Source organism: Rhinolophus sinicus, chromosome 14 (assembly GCF_057876585.1).
Source record: "Rhinolophus sinicus isolate RSI-liver-muscle chromosome 14, RSI-T2T, whole genome shotgun sequence".
Taxonomy (NCBI): domain Eukaryota; kingdom Metazoa; phylum Chordata; class Mammalia; order Chiroptera; family Rhinolophidae; genus Rhinolophus; species Rhinolophus sinicus.
The window spans coordinates 51,426,972-51,443,364 of NC_142514.1; the positions used below are offsets into that span (position 1 = coordinate 51,426,972).

Here is a 16,393-nt window from a genome sequence, read left to right on the forward strand (position 1 = left end):
GTGCTAAGGGAAAACCACTGTGCTGTCAAGCCACTAAGGAACCTGAGAGCTGGTCCTGAGGGATGAGACATTGGAAAACACACTTGGAGATGCCCTAAGCTATTAGCTAGATTCTAGCAGCCATTACCACAAAAAGCTGATGCACCTAACTTGGAGGTACAAAAGCAGGTAGCCCCTGAAAGTCACTGTGAACCATCAAGAAGCTGTGTAGTTGGGACCCATGTCCACTACTGAGAGTGAACAATAACTGGAGTCATTATCACTAAGAACCACCACTAGGAAACCACGGATAAGATAGGAGAGACTTTACAGCGCTCTTCCCATCCCCTTTCCTAGAGAAGAGATGCAAATCCTCTTATCTGTTGGGAATTCAAGAAAAAGATAAATGTTGGCCTTGCAATATACTCCATATTGAGAATTAAGAAGAATCTCCTGACGATAAATCTGGTACAGTTGGAGACTCAGAAACTCTCAATGTGGGCTTTGCTGGATAAAAAGACCTTGGATTGTAGCTCGACCTTCAGACTTTCAATAATTTTAACATTTATTGACCCTACACTGAGTACCATCCACTGTTCTAAGTATTTTGTCTTCATTCACTCAGTTCATCTAATAACTATGCAGTATATGCCATTATTATACCCATTTTACTGATGAGAAAAAGTTAAGTACACAATAGCTAATTAACTTGCTCAAAGTCGTGTGTCATATATATATAAATTATAAACACAGCCAGTCTAACTGCAGAGCTATGCTTTTATCTACTTCTTATACTATGTGGTAGGCAGAAAATAATAGGCACCCAAAGAGAGCCATAACCCAATTCCCAGAATACGTTACATTACATGGCAAAAGGGACTTTGCAGATGATATTAAATTTAAAACCTTGACATGGGGAGATTATTCTGCACTATCCATGTTGGCCCAAAGTAATTATATGAGTCATTAAGAACAGACACCCTTTCCTGGCTGTGGTCATGTGGGCATCTGACTAGAGGAATATTCAGAGAGATGCACAATTGCTGGTTTTGAAGATGGTAAATAGGGATGAGGATCATGAGCCAAGAAATGTGGACACTTCCTAGAATTTGGAAAAGATGAGGAAACATATTCTCCCCTAGATAGTCCAGAAAATAATGCAGTCCTGCCAATACATTTGTTTTAGCCCAGTGAGTCCTATGTTGGATTTCTAACCTACCAAACTGTAAGAGAATAAATGTGGGATGTTTTAAGCCACTAAATTTGTTACGGCAGCAATAAAATACAAACGCACATCACCTCATTGAACAAGAGAGCTACTATTTTCCTTCCTTGGGCTAGATGCTTTCACTATAATCTTGGGTATATGGTATGTTTCACTAGTTTTGAACGTCCTGCATGGTTTGTCCCATATTTAGCGTACTACAAATGTTACAAGAAACTGAACATATTTTAGAGCTTGTTAGTAGAGTTATAAAATTGATCAAATGCCATGATTTGGATATTTGGTACATACAAGGTGACTTATTGCTGTTTGGAAGGTAGGAGATGGGTTTTCACCAAACAGTAGGAAATTACTGTTCTAATTTTCCGAATACGAATAGTCTGATAATTCTTCACCAAATTCTGCCATAAGTATTCAAAAGTATTCTGTCAAAAGTATTCTTTTGAAGACTCAGAATAAAATGAATTTGTTGAAAGGATGACACACAATGAGCTTTTTCAAAATACTGTCAAAGTTTTCATATTTCTCATCAATATTCATCACAACAGAGACCACACAGACGGGTTCAGAGTTATTTGGTCTCTTTCATAGCCTGCTGTTTATATACACACATAGAGGGGAAAATCAGGGTGCTGGTCTTTGCAGGCAGTGTTTTGGGAAACAGTCTACCTCCACAAATCATGAATGCCACAGACAATTATCACACATAGGACTTATTGCTATGTGTTTCAATTAACATGGCAGTATGCTGTGTGATACCATATGCAGAGAAAAAGGAAAACTATAGCAATGGGTAGTAGCAGTTTCTTAGTGGATGAAGGTTATTGATTGAAAAGAAATATTAAAGCTTTAGAAAACCACAGTAAATATTTTGGAAGACTCAGGACACATAAGAGAAAGCTTCAAAGCAAGTCTTCAGAACAGTGGTTGAATCCTGCAGAGCTTTGTGATGGATGAAATTAAACCTGCCACAGACACTACATTTGTATTATTTCAGCAGTCAGGCTGTGGGGCGTGCCTAGTTCCTCCCAGCATTACAAATGTGATGGCCATAATTCAGCTCCTGTGGTCTGGATTCATACAAACATTATTAAACTATTCCTGTACAATGAACTAAAGAAAGACGATCAAAATTAAATAAGTAGTACAGACTTTGGCTGCTAGAATAAAATAATAGCTGAAACAACCTTACTTCCAGCACCAGAGAAGTAGTGGCTAATTTGGGGCAATAGTGTCATTCTGCCTGTTGTACAGAGACTTCAATAGCACAGAGAAGGCTATTGAGGTCTCTGTACATACAGCTACTGGGGGGCTGATTGCACATACAGTCTCCTGGATTGATGGAGCATGAGAGTTATATGCCCATTATGAATAGGACTGTAGGGAGTATATTTGTTTTCACAACCAGTGCCATTCACTGGTCTGTTGGATTAATTACTGTGCCTTATTTAACTGTCCTTTTCAAGCAACCAGTTTTATTTTTCCTTCTAAATTGACCATTTGTACATCTGAATTGACCAAAGTAACTAGCTGTTTGAGCATCACTCCTAATAGTGCCACATTAACAAAAATTATATATATATATATATATCTATATAGAGATATATAGATATATGTATAATTACTTTCTTAATCGTGTAAGTAGTACATAATCCTTGTAGAAAATTTAGAAAACACAGATGAGCAAAAAGAAATATATATATATATATATATATATATATATATATATATATATATGTATATATATCTCTATGTAGGTATATGTATATACGTATATAGTCTCCCATTACTGCCACTGTTAATGTTTAGGGATAAGTATATTTTGCAGATATCTTCCTACACAAATATGCATGTAAACATATTTCAGCAAAAATAGTATCATACCACACATAATGTTTTACAACCTGCTTATTTCATTAAGCCATAGTGTACTTCTATACCTGCCATCTAGGACTTCATTTCTAATGACCATACATTATTCATTGTATAGATTTACCATAATTTATTTAATCAGTCTCTCATTATTAGACATGTAGGTATGGTTTGTAATTTTATTATTGCAAATAACATGATAAACATATTAGTAAATGTATGTTGCATATTTGTCCAGTTATTTGCTTAAGATAAGTTCTAGAAGTTGAATTCATAGATTAAAAGTGATGTTCGTTTTCTAGCGATTTTGATGCTTATCTGTAGTTTCATCTTTAAATGGGAAGGAAAAGAAATTAAAGAGATTAAAATCTTTGGAAAGATAAAAATCACTCAAAAGCCTTAAATGAATAAATTTCACAACTAATTGAAATGCTAAATGAAAACAGACATAGGAGTTTTATAATTAGGGTTTGTTTGTTAAACCATTTACACACACGCACACACATAAGTTATGGGTTTAAGTGAGAATCTTTAAGTATATATATCAACAAATGAAATGATTTTCTGAATAATAGGCAAAGACATTAAAATATTGTATTCTATTAATAGTTCTTAAGAATTAAAAAAAAAACACAGCGATAGCTATATTGAAATCTAATTCACATACCATAAAATTCACCCTTTTAAAGTGTATAATTAAATGGTTTTTACTATATTCATAGAATTGTGCACCCATTACCACTATCTAATTTCAAAACATTTTTATTACCTTGGAAAGAAACTCTGTACAAGTTGTCATTCTTCAGCCCCCTGCTCCCCAGCCTCTGGTAAACACTAATCTGCTTTCCTTTCCTATGTATTTGCATATTCCTGACATTTCATATAAATTGGATAATATATGGCCTTTTGTGACCAGCTTCTTTCACTTAGCATAATGTTTCCAAAGTTCATCCATGTTTTCAGTACCTTATTCCTTTCTACTGCCGAATAATATACCACTGGATAGATGTACGCATTTTGTTTATCCAATCATCAGTTCATTCTTCAGATCTTGTCACCATCATGATTAAAATACTTCAGTAGCTCCCCAAACTGATAAGCATGTCTATTAAAGGCCTGTCTTAACCAAGCCCCAGCCTACTTTTTGGCCTGATTTCCCATGCTCTTGCACCCCATCCGCTCGCACCCTTCCATCACCACTCCAGTCATAATAGAACTACTTGCAGTTTCCTAAATGTAACAGGCATTTTCACTATTGTATGTGGTGTTCTTGCTATCTGGAATACACTTCCTCCCCTTATCTGGATGGACACCTTTCAGTTTTTTTTATAATTTAGCCGTCAGGTATGTGCTCCTCTTAAAAATCCGAACATACCAAGGATAAGCTAGGTGCAATATTTTTGATAATCTATTGTATTTCTATCAGAACACTTGTCATACTGCTTTGTAATTGGTTGTTTTCTTTACTTTTCCCTCCCTATATCGTGAGCTCATTGAAACCAGAAACTATATTCTGTATATCTCTATAACACTAGCAATCAAGGCCTAGATGTGGTAGACATTCAATAAATGTTGCTTTATATATATGATCAAAAAATTTTTGATTATTTTTATAAACTAATCAATTTAGGGTTCTGTAATTATGTAAACATACACTTTATATTTAAAAATGCAATGTTGAAATTTTCTTATGTTTCCTTTGTTCATATGCCTTTTATCTTAAAATTCCCAGGAACATACAGAGTAGTACTCATTCAAATAAACCAGTAATTATATGTAATTCTAGTAAGGTTATGTAAGTGCACATTGAATTTACAACCTATCAAATAGAAGACATTTTCAATACAGAATAACTTAAGCCAATTTCAGAAGTTGTACAAAAGATGCTTAGCACCATATTTCCAATGATTTCAGAATGAAAGAATATGCCATGAAATTAATTTATAAATCATAGGTACATTTTAAAAACAAAAGGAGCTTTTTTCTGCAAGTAAAGATGACTTAGACTTGACCTGCAGTGATGTTTTGCTTGCAATACTGTAACAATCTTTGAAGTTTACATGTATAAACTGTTTTTAAGCTGTTTTCACTGTATTCTATATGAATAAAAATTAAATAGACCTAGTTCTTGATAATGGAATCCTAACCTCTGTTACTTCTGACTTATAGGGTATCTTTGTTACTAGGGTTCAGCCTGACGGACCAGCATCCAACCTACTACAGCCTGGTGATAAGATCCTTCAGGTAAGACAGACGAAAAAACAATGTATTCAAATGTTAACATTGAAACAAATATCTAACCAAGATATTAAGTTGAATGACTTGAATTAAATGATTCCAGTCATTAATTAAACAAGTATTTCTTACATTGCTTACTTGACTTTATTGTTTTGGGGTTGAGAGGTCACAAACCAATTCAGTTTGATAGAATCCAATGCCCCCTGTACCTGACCCATGATAGATGTGCACATTTTTGTTTAAATGAATGATATTATTTAATAATGTAAGAAAAATTTATACATACAAGAATCGATGCATAGTTACCACATATATGTAAGAGAAATGGTGCCCAAATAGGATATCTATGTGACTTTAGATGAGGGAGAAAGGACTGGTTCATATTTAATTTCTCAACAATAAGCTTATTACTGTTTGAGTGCTGTTAAACACATGGTAGTATCTCTCTACTCTTCCTATTCAGATGTATGAACAAAGTTTAGCGGCATGTAAGGTGACTCTTTAAAATGTATTGTCCGATGGGAAAAGACTCTCTAACTTAGAGTTCTGCATATCAGAAAATGGTCACTCCAGTAAACAGTTAACAGTTAAGTAAACAGCTTAGTATAACCTCATCCATTTTGCTTTCTTTGTCCTTCCTTCTCACTGAATACATGTCCCATATAAGAGGTGCTTAATCATTTCCTACATCATAGGGGAAAGCTCTTAAGTATCATCAACTTATTTAAGATTCAGTATTTTGACTTATGACCTCAGTAATTTTATATATATAATTTTGATATATATATTTTTGAGATATATATATAATATATATATATATATATATATATATATATATATATATATATATATTGCATGCCTTAACCTTTTATTCTCAGAAATATTTTAAGCTAACTATCAAGATGAAAACTCAAGTTTTCAAAACTGGTAATTCTCAGAAAAGACTAAGAGCTGCTCCAACCTGTCCCAATATCACAGTAGAAATACCATCCAACAGGTCTGAGTCCATTCCACGAGGCAGAAGAGCAAACCAGCAGTTGGTCTTTTGAGTTAAAACACTGAAGCCAAAAAGACACAAAATGTCTAAAATGGTTCTTTACTACTTTATTATGGAAGTTCTATATTTTTGGATTGCCTAACTAGACCTTTGATCTTAAGCATTTTATATTATGTCTATGAGACTCACATTCATTATATGTAAATGAACTGTGGCATACTTATATCTGAGGTCCCTCCAGCTCAAAACTTTATCTGTTCAATAATTTTGTCAATTTCCATACAAGCTGGCCAAAAATGAATTAACAATGCAACTCCCTCACACTTGGTAAATGTTGCTCTTAAGCCAAGAAAATGACCAGTTTTCTTCTGTACTGAATTTCAGAAAAATTATTTTGAATCTCAGAGTCTGAAAAAAATGTAGCCAGTTAATCTCATATCTCTGACCTACTAGAATGCCAAGCTAGGTAGAGTGACATTCCATAACTTGAGACAAGTTTGGGGCGTTGCCTTCATCCATGACAGAGGTAGCAAAAGAAATAATTTGCTCTCCAGATTAAAAAAGAAATATATATAAATGGATATTTTTAAATGTTATATCTATCTATAAATAAATGAGAGAGAGAGAGAGAGAGAGAGACAGAGAGAGAGAGAGAGAGAGAGAGAGAGAGAGAGAGAGAGCCTGTAGGAGGGAAATGAGAATTAAGTTAGTGTCTAGCTGGAGAGTCAGAATACTCTTTTCTGGCTATGAAATTCTAGAATAGTTAAATGTGGGAACATGGGGGTTTAGTATTTCTAGTCTCTGAGAGCCATAATGTAAGAAGTCGGAAGGAATTGTAAGCCCAATCAGTTGAAAGCGAAAATACTATAGAACAGCTGCACCTCAGATGTTGCTTCTCTTCATAAATGACTATCAAAGATGTAACATTTTATATTTGCTGTAGAACTCATTTGGATCTAGTATAATAAAATCAAAGTCCATTTTAAGTAAAAAAAAGAAAAATACACATACCTTAATCAATTAATTACTGTATTTACAGTTTCATACTAGTTAAAAAGCATAAATGGCCAATTATACTTCTGAAAGAAAAATGACCAATTCTAAACAGAAATGATTGCCAACATCAGATGATAAGAAGGCAAATTATATCTTTGTCTCTTTGTACGTAATACTTATTGGCTCTTACTTTAAAGAACACTGGAAAAATGGGTTTATAACATTCAGTTATCTGTCATTTACAAGATCATTAGAATATATCATCACAGGAGCAAATTTATTTACAAGCCTTAATGATAATGAACAACCTGGAAAATAAAGGTAAAAGGAAAAAACAATAAACAGCAAATGAGCCCCCTAAGTGATGGCTGTTATCGAGCTTGATCTAATGCAGCAACAAACAGCCAAAGAGATATGAAACAGCAAAATCTTCCCCAAACTCCACATTAATCAGATAAAAATTATCTCTCTTGTTCTGTAAGTCCTTTTACCCACTATTCTCTCCTTATTCTGCTCTGGTATTATGAGCATGTTATTTGAATTATATGAAGATGTGTGCATTAAGGGCTAATGTTAATTAAAATATTTTGGGTTAACAAAACATATTCACATCATTTTCCTAGTCATCTTCCTATAATGGACACACTATAATGAATGAGCATATTCAAATGACTTCCTGTGCTTATGAAGTCATTTTGTTTTACGACAGCATGGCATGAGGCAAGAGCACTGTGCTAGAGCTGACCCCTCACAGCCTCATTCTTTGTAAAGTTGAATTACATAAGAGGGAGAGAGAACAAGTAAAAGCACACAGACCAAAAAAAAACATTATTAGATTGAATCATGTGCATTTGCTGATATTTAACCATTTTTGAAGTGGCAATTATGTTGGTTTAACATCATGGTTTCTTTTTTCTAATGTTCTTTCTAACGTTAAAAAGTTCAGTCTAATTCATTATACATTTTACAATTAAAATATACTTAAATATACAAAATCTATTAATAACAGTTACTCTGTTGAAAAGATTAATAGACTTTTTAAAAATATATAGTGTATTTAATAGTTAACATGAGTCACAGTTATAGCCTAAAATTCACTTGTAAGTATCTCATTCTATTATAGCACAGTAGTCAACCCCTATCCTCTTTCTTTTCCAGCTCCTTCACTCCCAAACAAGAACTTAACTATGGCAGGACAAGAGGAATCAAATAATTTATAGATAATTAATGCTATCTAGATATTACTTGTCATCAAAACAGATTTTTTTAAAAAATATAAGGCATATAAATATGACACCCAAACAAAGATAATTTTGTAGTCTCTTCTACTTTGCCATAATATTAAGAGTTTTAGTATTTGTAATCCAAAATATACTCCTGGTCTACTACTGTACCTAAAAGATAACAAAATAGAGGACCACTTAAGATCTTGCTCCCCAGCGTATGTCATCAGTTTGGCTCAAACAAACTCATAAAAATGTAAAAATAAAAAAGAAAAAAGAAGAAAAGATACCAAAACAGAATAATCGAAGAGTAGATAATTCAAACACACCAGATATTTCCCGTTTTTGTAGTCTTAAAAAACCTTGGCCCTGCGATTCATATAGACAATTCAAGAAACCATTCCCAACAAATACCAGTAAGTCTAATAAGTTTCAATTAGTTCTTGGTGGGTTGTTCAGCTCCGAGCACCATATCAAGGCCAAAATCATGGGATTTATCACTGCTCTGTCCCACAAGCACTGATAACTCCACTCTACATCCTTGATTAGTGTCTTATAAGAAGTTGTGTGCCCTCAGGGAGCTCCTAGGGAGACAAGATTCATGCATGCAGTCTTAATAGAAAATGAATAAAGTACTTGATTTTGTAATGTGACTAATAGGTGTTGTAGCAGTGTTAAGAGATATTTCTTGAGATGCAGAGAAGTTGATCACTCACAAGCAAAAACACCAAGATGCTGACCCCTCCTGTTCTCACCTCATCAAGTGAATCAGGACCAGAGTGGGAGAGGCGAGACTTGTGTGGCAAGGAACATGGAATTATGGAGATCTGGGTATGGAGGGAATAGAGAAATTTTATGTAAATTATTCTTGATGGAGCAGAAGTTATTCCAGGCTTACCAGAAAGGAGGATTAGTAGGAGAAGGTATACCTGTGGGCTAGACTGGCATCAGTCTTCAGGAGCAGAGGTAAGAGACTTGTGCCAGAACCCATTAGTCTGGAGTAGAAAGGAGAGAGTACTATGGAGGGAGATCCCAGGCATGCAGAAAGGAGAACCTTGGATTTTAAAGTTTCTCATGGAGTTGGAGACTTCAAACATGGAGATGGGTTGGAGTGGGGATGGGGTAAGGAGGAGATAGAGAGACATAGCTTTCAAGACTCAGAATATGAGAAGTTTAGACTCTCCAGAAGTCTAAATGAAATGTCCGTGGATGGCTGGATCTGTTGCATACAGATACACAGTGCTATTATCTGTATACAACCACTGAATCAAACCTTCCTTGTCTGAATGGAAGTTTTCTACCTCTTTTAATGACCAGTAGTAAGTTTGGTTGGCTGCTAACAGTATTACCTACCTCACTGAGCTAAAGCTTATTTATTCAATAACTTCAGCTATCAGGAACAAAAACAAAAACTAGAAAACAAACAAAATGCTTCTTAGAAGGCATAATTAATGCTACAAAATCCATACACTAAATCTCGTGCTTTTTGCTCATACAAGAGACTTCATTTCATACTTGGAGCCTCTTCCCTAGTTTTCCAGGCAACCAAGAGGAAAGCCTCTGCGTTCAGGCACATTGCTAAAAGCAAGATGTCATAGCCGACAGATTCACTGACCAGGAAGAGAGAGACACTTCTTTTTAAAGACAAAAACAAAATTCAAAAAGTATAACAGAATCATTCAGTATAGAACAGCATCTTCCAGTGGTATCTCTTAGATAACTTAAAAAGCAAAAAATCCCTTAGTGACATATGTTTCAGAGCCACCTGAGATTCTGTGCCTTATTTCATACTTCACAGTGTATGAAGCATATTAAGAACCTAGTAAATCTTAGAAACTTATATTTCCCAACATATTTAACAATACAACCCTCTTTACTAACAACATCAATTAACCACATCCACAAAACACACTTTTGAAAGTGTTTCTTATAGAAGCAACTAACTGGGCCCACGGCTTTATTTCAGAGAGTGCAATATATTCATAATTTGTGAGTCATTAAGAATGAGTATGTTCATTTCTCTTATTTATTTTTTTATTTCTACCCCAAAAAGCTATAAATGGTAAAGAGTGAAACTTTTTTGTTATGGTTAAAATGAGGTGTGGGACCCTTACAGAAATAAACTTTAGGTATTTGGAAATTTCACTAAAGCATTTCCCAACAAGGCCAAATAAAATAATGCTTTTCTATGTTTGATCTTATTTGATGGTTGAAAAATAAACAACACCAGAGAGGTTGAGGGGAAAGTGGGCAAGGGAGGGTGAGAGGGGTGCAGTAATCATGTGACTCTTAGTGTTGAGAGCCATTATTGCTTAGAATGGTATAATACATTTAAGAAATAGAATTTTTAAAAATGGTTTGATTAGATGACAACCAAAAATAAATTTAAATAATGTATATGGTATTATATGCCTTATCTTTATTCATTTCATTTTGTTCATGATATAGAAAGTTCAGCACAGATTACTAATAAAAGACTGAGAAATATGGTATTTTTTGCAAATCAAAAAATATGTATGTTATAAGTATGAAGTACAGCAATGAAAACCAATAAAGACAAGCTAATTTGATTAGGCTGACTCTAACTTCCATAAGTTGGCTAAAATGAAAAGAACATTAATTAAGCACCTACATTATCTTATTTATATCACACAACAAATCTGCAAGATGAAAAGATGAATCTGAGGAAAGCAGAAAGTACAATGGTTAACATTTGGTATCTTTTGAAATTTTGCTTTAAAATAATTCATATTTGTTTTAAACACCTAAGAAAAATGTACATCGTTCTGGTGGATTTGCGTATTTTAAATACATATCATGTACCTTCCTACAAACAAAAAATAACACTCTTTCCTGTTAGCAAACACTCCATTATTAGGGGCATGCTTTGTGTTTAAGAACAGAATAGGACCCGTTAGAATTCAGTAAGAAATGCAATTGTTGACAGAAGTTAAATAACTTATTTGAGCTTCTTTAATTTACAATGCAGATATTACTGAAGCAAGTTTTATTGATAGCATCCTATTCATCACATTTTCTATTTATTTATTTGGAAAATACACATTAAATGCCACTATGTACAAATAACCACTATTGTGCCAACGAATGTGAGCAATGGAGTAGGAAATGTAACAAAATTCCTTCCTTTACACAGCCTGGTCCAGAAAATAGACAAGCCCAAAATTACACAGAGCAGAAAACAAAGGAGAAAGAGAAACAGGAAAGAGCTGACTAGCAAACATTTAATTAAGTGAACGCCTAGTCTATCTTCCTCTAAGACCAAGCTCTTCACCAAACCAGAGACCAATCTGGCTACAAAGAGTCCCCTGAAAATGAAAGGTTGCTTTTGCAGCTATTTTTTGTGGCAAAAATAAAAGGAATAAAGCGTAGCTTGTCAGGGTACTGCTTTGCAAACCAAGGTAGGGAATTCAATTGTTAGGGATGTCCCTTCAATATGTTTGATAAGAAGAAAACAGGCATTCTAAAATCAGAACAAATAAGTAAGCAACTATCTTCAAGATTACTACTTATTGTTCTACACCTTCATTTCTATACAAATAATTCAGTCTTCAATTGAGATTATTTTATCTAGCCATGTCTTTTTTGAGCCTGAATTCGTGAAACATTTAAGCTGCAGTACATGTGGCACTTAAGACAAAAGAGAAATTCTTATGTATGTTTTATTCTACAAAGATTTTTTTAATACTACAGGAAAAGCCATTAAGATGTCAAACTCTCTCACACTTAAAAAGGGCAATATAAATTTTTTCATGTGAACTCTCTAAGAATTTAATGCTATCGTTTTTTATAAAAAGAAAATATTTTAAAATGACTCGGCATAAAATCAGTGTAGTATTGATTATGCAGTATATTCAGCCCTAAATAGATACCAATATTTAATGAGAGTACTCTATCAGATTAAAATACTGAAAAGGGAATGAATTCCAGACAGTTACTGTGAAACATAATTATAATTATCTGAGATTCCCACTGTTTCTGATAATGCCTCTCTGTCAGGATTAGACATGAAAGCTTGTCCTTCAAGCTCTAATTTGGTTGCTGCATTTTTTTCCCTCATCCCAAGAACTATTCAACCACAAGTAATTAATGTACTAATATATATCTAATGTACAAAATACACGTGCATTGACCCTTTAAATGTTTGTCCCTTGATGGTGAGTTTAAATCAAACAAGAATCCCATGTCCATGTTTCTAATCCCATTGCTTTTTTGGATTCTAAAAGGAGTTATGCTTTCATTGGATCATCCCACCAATGCTGTGGCCAAGCCTTCCCAGAGACTGGTTTTTAAGTTTAGAGTTTTGAATAATCAGGATACCACAGAATTCCTAGGAGAATTACAGCATCATCTGGAGAATATCTGCAGTATAAACATCCATAATTTATTCACTTAGCAAAACATTTACCAGAAGGAAATCACAGATAAATCCAGGAAGGACCAAGAGGATGAAATCCAGAAACTAAGTGTGTTTTACAGTAAACTGATGAGCTGTAATTGCAAAGCTCTACTTTTTGTTGGAATTACAAATATTTTTTATGTCCAAATAATGATAAATTATAATTAAAAAAAACATTTTGTGGCACAGATGTCAAGTGGGATTACAATAAAGAGGATATATTTTAAAAATAAAAAAAGATTATAGTGAAATGTTCCTTTATCCTTTCAAATTAGCTAAAGCCAGAAACCCATTAATTACATGTTCTTGAAGGATGAAATTTTCAGAATAGCTTTTCTTTCCTGGATTGTTTTCTTATTATCTTCATTTTTACTTAATAACCATTCATTTATTTCTCATTTTTCATTACTTGCAATTTCCTCACAATTGCACACATTACATTGTAATCCATGATGAACTATGTATTTATATAAAACACATATGTAATCAAACATGGCAATATATTTCAATAATTTACCGTGTATTCTTAAAATCATCTTATGCTTTTATACAATGCATAGCTTCAAAATATCAAATGCATAAATATAAATTATATTCATTTATTTTTCAAAGCATTATTGGATTTATACTCCATAACTAATATTGCCTAGTACCGGCCTTTATTTCCTCAGTTCTTCTATTCACACACACAAAGCAACCATGAAACCTTACTTGTTGACATATTGTGATTTTTCTGGTCTTCATTTTCATTGGAAAAGCCCTACACAAAGTCAGTAAACATAATTTTCTGATTGCTTGTCTGAACTTCTCAAAATGTAAGCCATTTCTCTAGAACTGAGATTCTATCTTCTCCTTCCATTCAAACCCTTCTTCTAGCTCCCTCTGTCATTGCCTCTGCTGGCATATGGCCTAATACAAACGTTCCATATAAAGAAATAGCTGAATGAATATTTTTAAAAAATAAATTCATTGAATGAACCTAAAGCATTTGTTACAACCTCACAACGTCCAATGAAACAAGTTGTGTCGAGATGCAGAGAGTTGGCTACTGTGACATAAATTCCCACCTAGCCACTAGCTGTGTGAGCTGGGTCATTTTGTGGAATCTTTCTGATTCTTACATTTTCATCTTTTAAAATGTTAGGCTTAAAAGAACTTTCTAAACAAGAAACAAAAGTTCCTTCCTCTAATATTTTCTCCTTCTATTCTTGTGGCTTAGTGAAAATTGTATTTCTTAAATTCAAGAAAGTAATAGTGAAGGGATATTAACAGTAAGAGCTAACATTTATTGATTGATTGTTTATAGTGTGCTGGACCCTATCCTACACTCTTGACATATATTAATTCATTTAATATTTAATAAACTTTCTAAAATGACGTGCTTTCTGTTCTTTCTAATCCCTTCTGTTATTTTGACGCTATGCTCAGGCAGATCTATATTGTGGTCTTTCAATCAGTCCTCTTGAGGTTCACCGAAACTCTGGTTTAGATCCTAAACAGTTTGGGGGACTAGAATGACAGAGTCCTAATGTTTGACTCAATGATCTAATTTATCAATCTGCTTATTTCCTTCTGGGAAACCAGCTCTATGTTTGTGTTTCCAACTTTATAGTCCCCATTTGTACTTACAAAGCATGAAAATTAAAGCTGATGCTTTGAAGCTATATCGAAAGCTAAGTTATGCGAGGGGTCTCCCTAGCCTGGAATCAGAACCTGGACTGTGGTTCTGAACATCTTGAAGTCTGGTTTCTTGGGAACAGACCCAGATTCAAGGCCAAAATTAATCTGACTATGTCTTTTCCCTGCTCTTTCCTCTGTGCTACAGAAAGTTAAAGTGAATTGGGCCCACTAGAAAATGCTTGGTTTTCTTGGATTTCCGGCTACCTTTGTGAGCACTCTACCTTGATCTTCTTCAGGATGATGCTTCCCAGTTCTCCTCCTGCCTAGGTCTCCTAGGAATCCAGGTTTCCTATTTTCTCCCCTCAATGCGTTGGTCTCTGTGAAAACCCCTATTCTTTAGTATAGACATCAGGCTAAAGCCAGCTTTCTGCCATCCTTTGGCAGAAGGGATTTGTCCCTATTTCACTTTTCCCTCCCTCACTTTAGACAGATTTTTCTAGATACCCAGGTCAACAGCAAACTCTCTTTCAGTTCTGCTCTACATATCCAAACTGCGTGCATCCCCACCCTGCTCCCTGAGTTAGATTTCCTTTCATTCACATACTCCCTTTTAAAGGTATCTTCAGATAAATCTCTCAGCATTCCATGTGGTTAGTACCAAGCTGTAGTAAAACCTAACCTCTGTTGCTAATGCCACCACTCTGGCCTCCTTCCTGAGCTCCAATCTCTTCTTTCTAAACCTGTGATTAACATTCCTGTATTGTCAGCACCACAAACTCCATTGTCTTCCCAACGAAGCTTGCTGTTCCTCCAAGTTTTCCGTTTTCTGTTCAGGGCGTCATAATTTGATTCTTGTTTGTTTCTTATTCCCTTGTTCAATCAGGTGCCAAACTTAGAGATTCTGCCCAACAATTTTTCTCCTTTTTAATCCATGTCCTCTCAAGGCTCCTGGCACTGCCCTAGCAGACTGTCTGCCTTAGTCTTTCTACTTTCTAGCTCACAAATGGCTACAACAGCTCAATTTAGCCAGAGTCAAAATTCTAATGAGAGATTCGGCACTTCTGCACATCGTAATATCGGCCTGAATGTTATTTCTACTCGTATTTTTGGAACAAGCTAAATTAAATCTGATAGGAATCTGAATGAGAATTATGGCTTTGCAACCACTAGTCTCTGGGCACAATCCCCCCTTCAACTCTCACCTCTGTCTCCCTGGCTCTCTCATCCTCTAGTTCTCTATCTCTCCGGAAGAGTTCTGTTTAAATGTTTTACATATTGGGCCATCTCTCTTTCTTATGAAGAAAAGGATCTATGAGCTAACCCTATGACCTACAAAGCCCTATCATATTAGCTTATCTTTACGGTTGCTTCTTATGCTAAAGCCTAGGGTCTAAATTCATAAGTATTTTTATTTTAAAATTCTCACAAAGTAATGATTACATATGTGAATCATCTTAAAACTCTTTTTTCTGAATGGACTGTTGCAGAATTTACCTGAAATAGCCAACTGTTCACATGTCCAGGGCTTGAAGGACACTCCAGGTTTTAGACTAGTCAGGCTGTTATGGTCTTTTGCTAACCACATTTACCAGGTGTGTGTACCAGGAAACTCCTTTGTTAAATGCCTCAGATAAACAGCTGCCTTGGAAATTTTCCCTCTTCTCTTCCCTCTATTCCAAAGGGATGGATTTCTTAGCTATATGAGGTTTAGAACCACTAGTGTAGATAAAAATATACATGCATTTAGCAATGCAGGGAATAAAAATGATCTCTTTTATATAAAAATGTATAAACTAAGAACTTTTCAGTAAGTCAAAGTAATATTT

At 34.5% G+C, this 16,393-nt stretch overlaps 1 protein-coding gene across 9 annotated transcripts in view; it reads left to right on the forward strand.

Annotated features, from left to right (window-relative positions):
* LRRC7 (leucine rich repeat containing 7) overlaps positions 1 to 16,393 on the forward strand; it is a 526,722-nt gene that overhangs the window by 496,847 nt on the left and 13,482 nt on the right. For 8 of the 9 annotated variants that reach the window (XM_088791197.1, XM_074334934.2, XM_074334932.2 and 5 more), the window contains one exon: positions 5,246 to 5,320. In XM_088791197.1, the coding sequence (XP_088647323.1) occupies positions 5,246 to 5,320 (75 nt within the window). The remainder of the gene's footprint in view (positions 1 to 5,245; positions 5,321 to 16,393) is intronic. The other variant, XM_074334937.2, reaches the window with a different exon arrangement.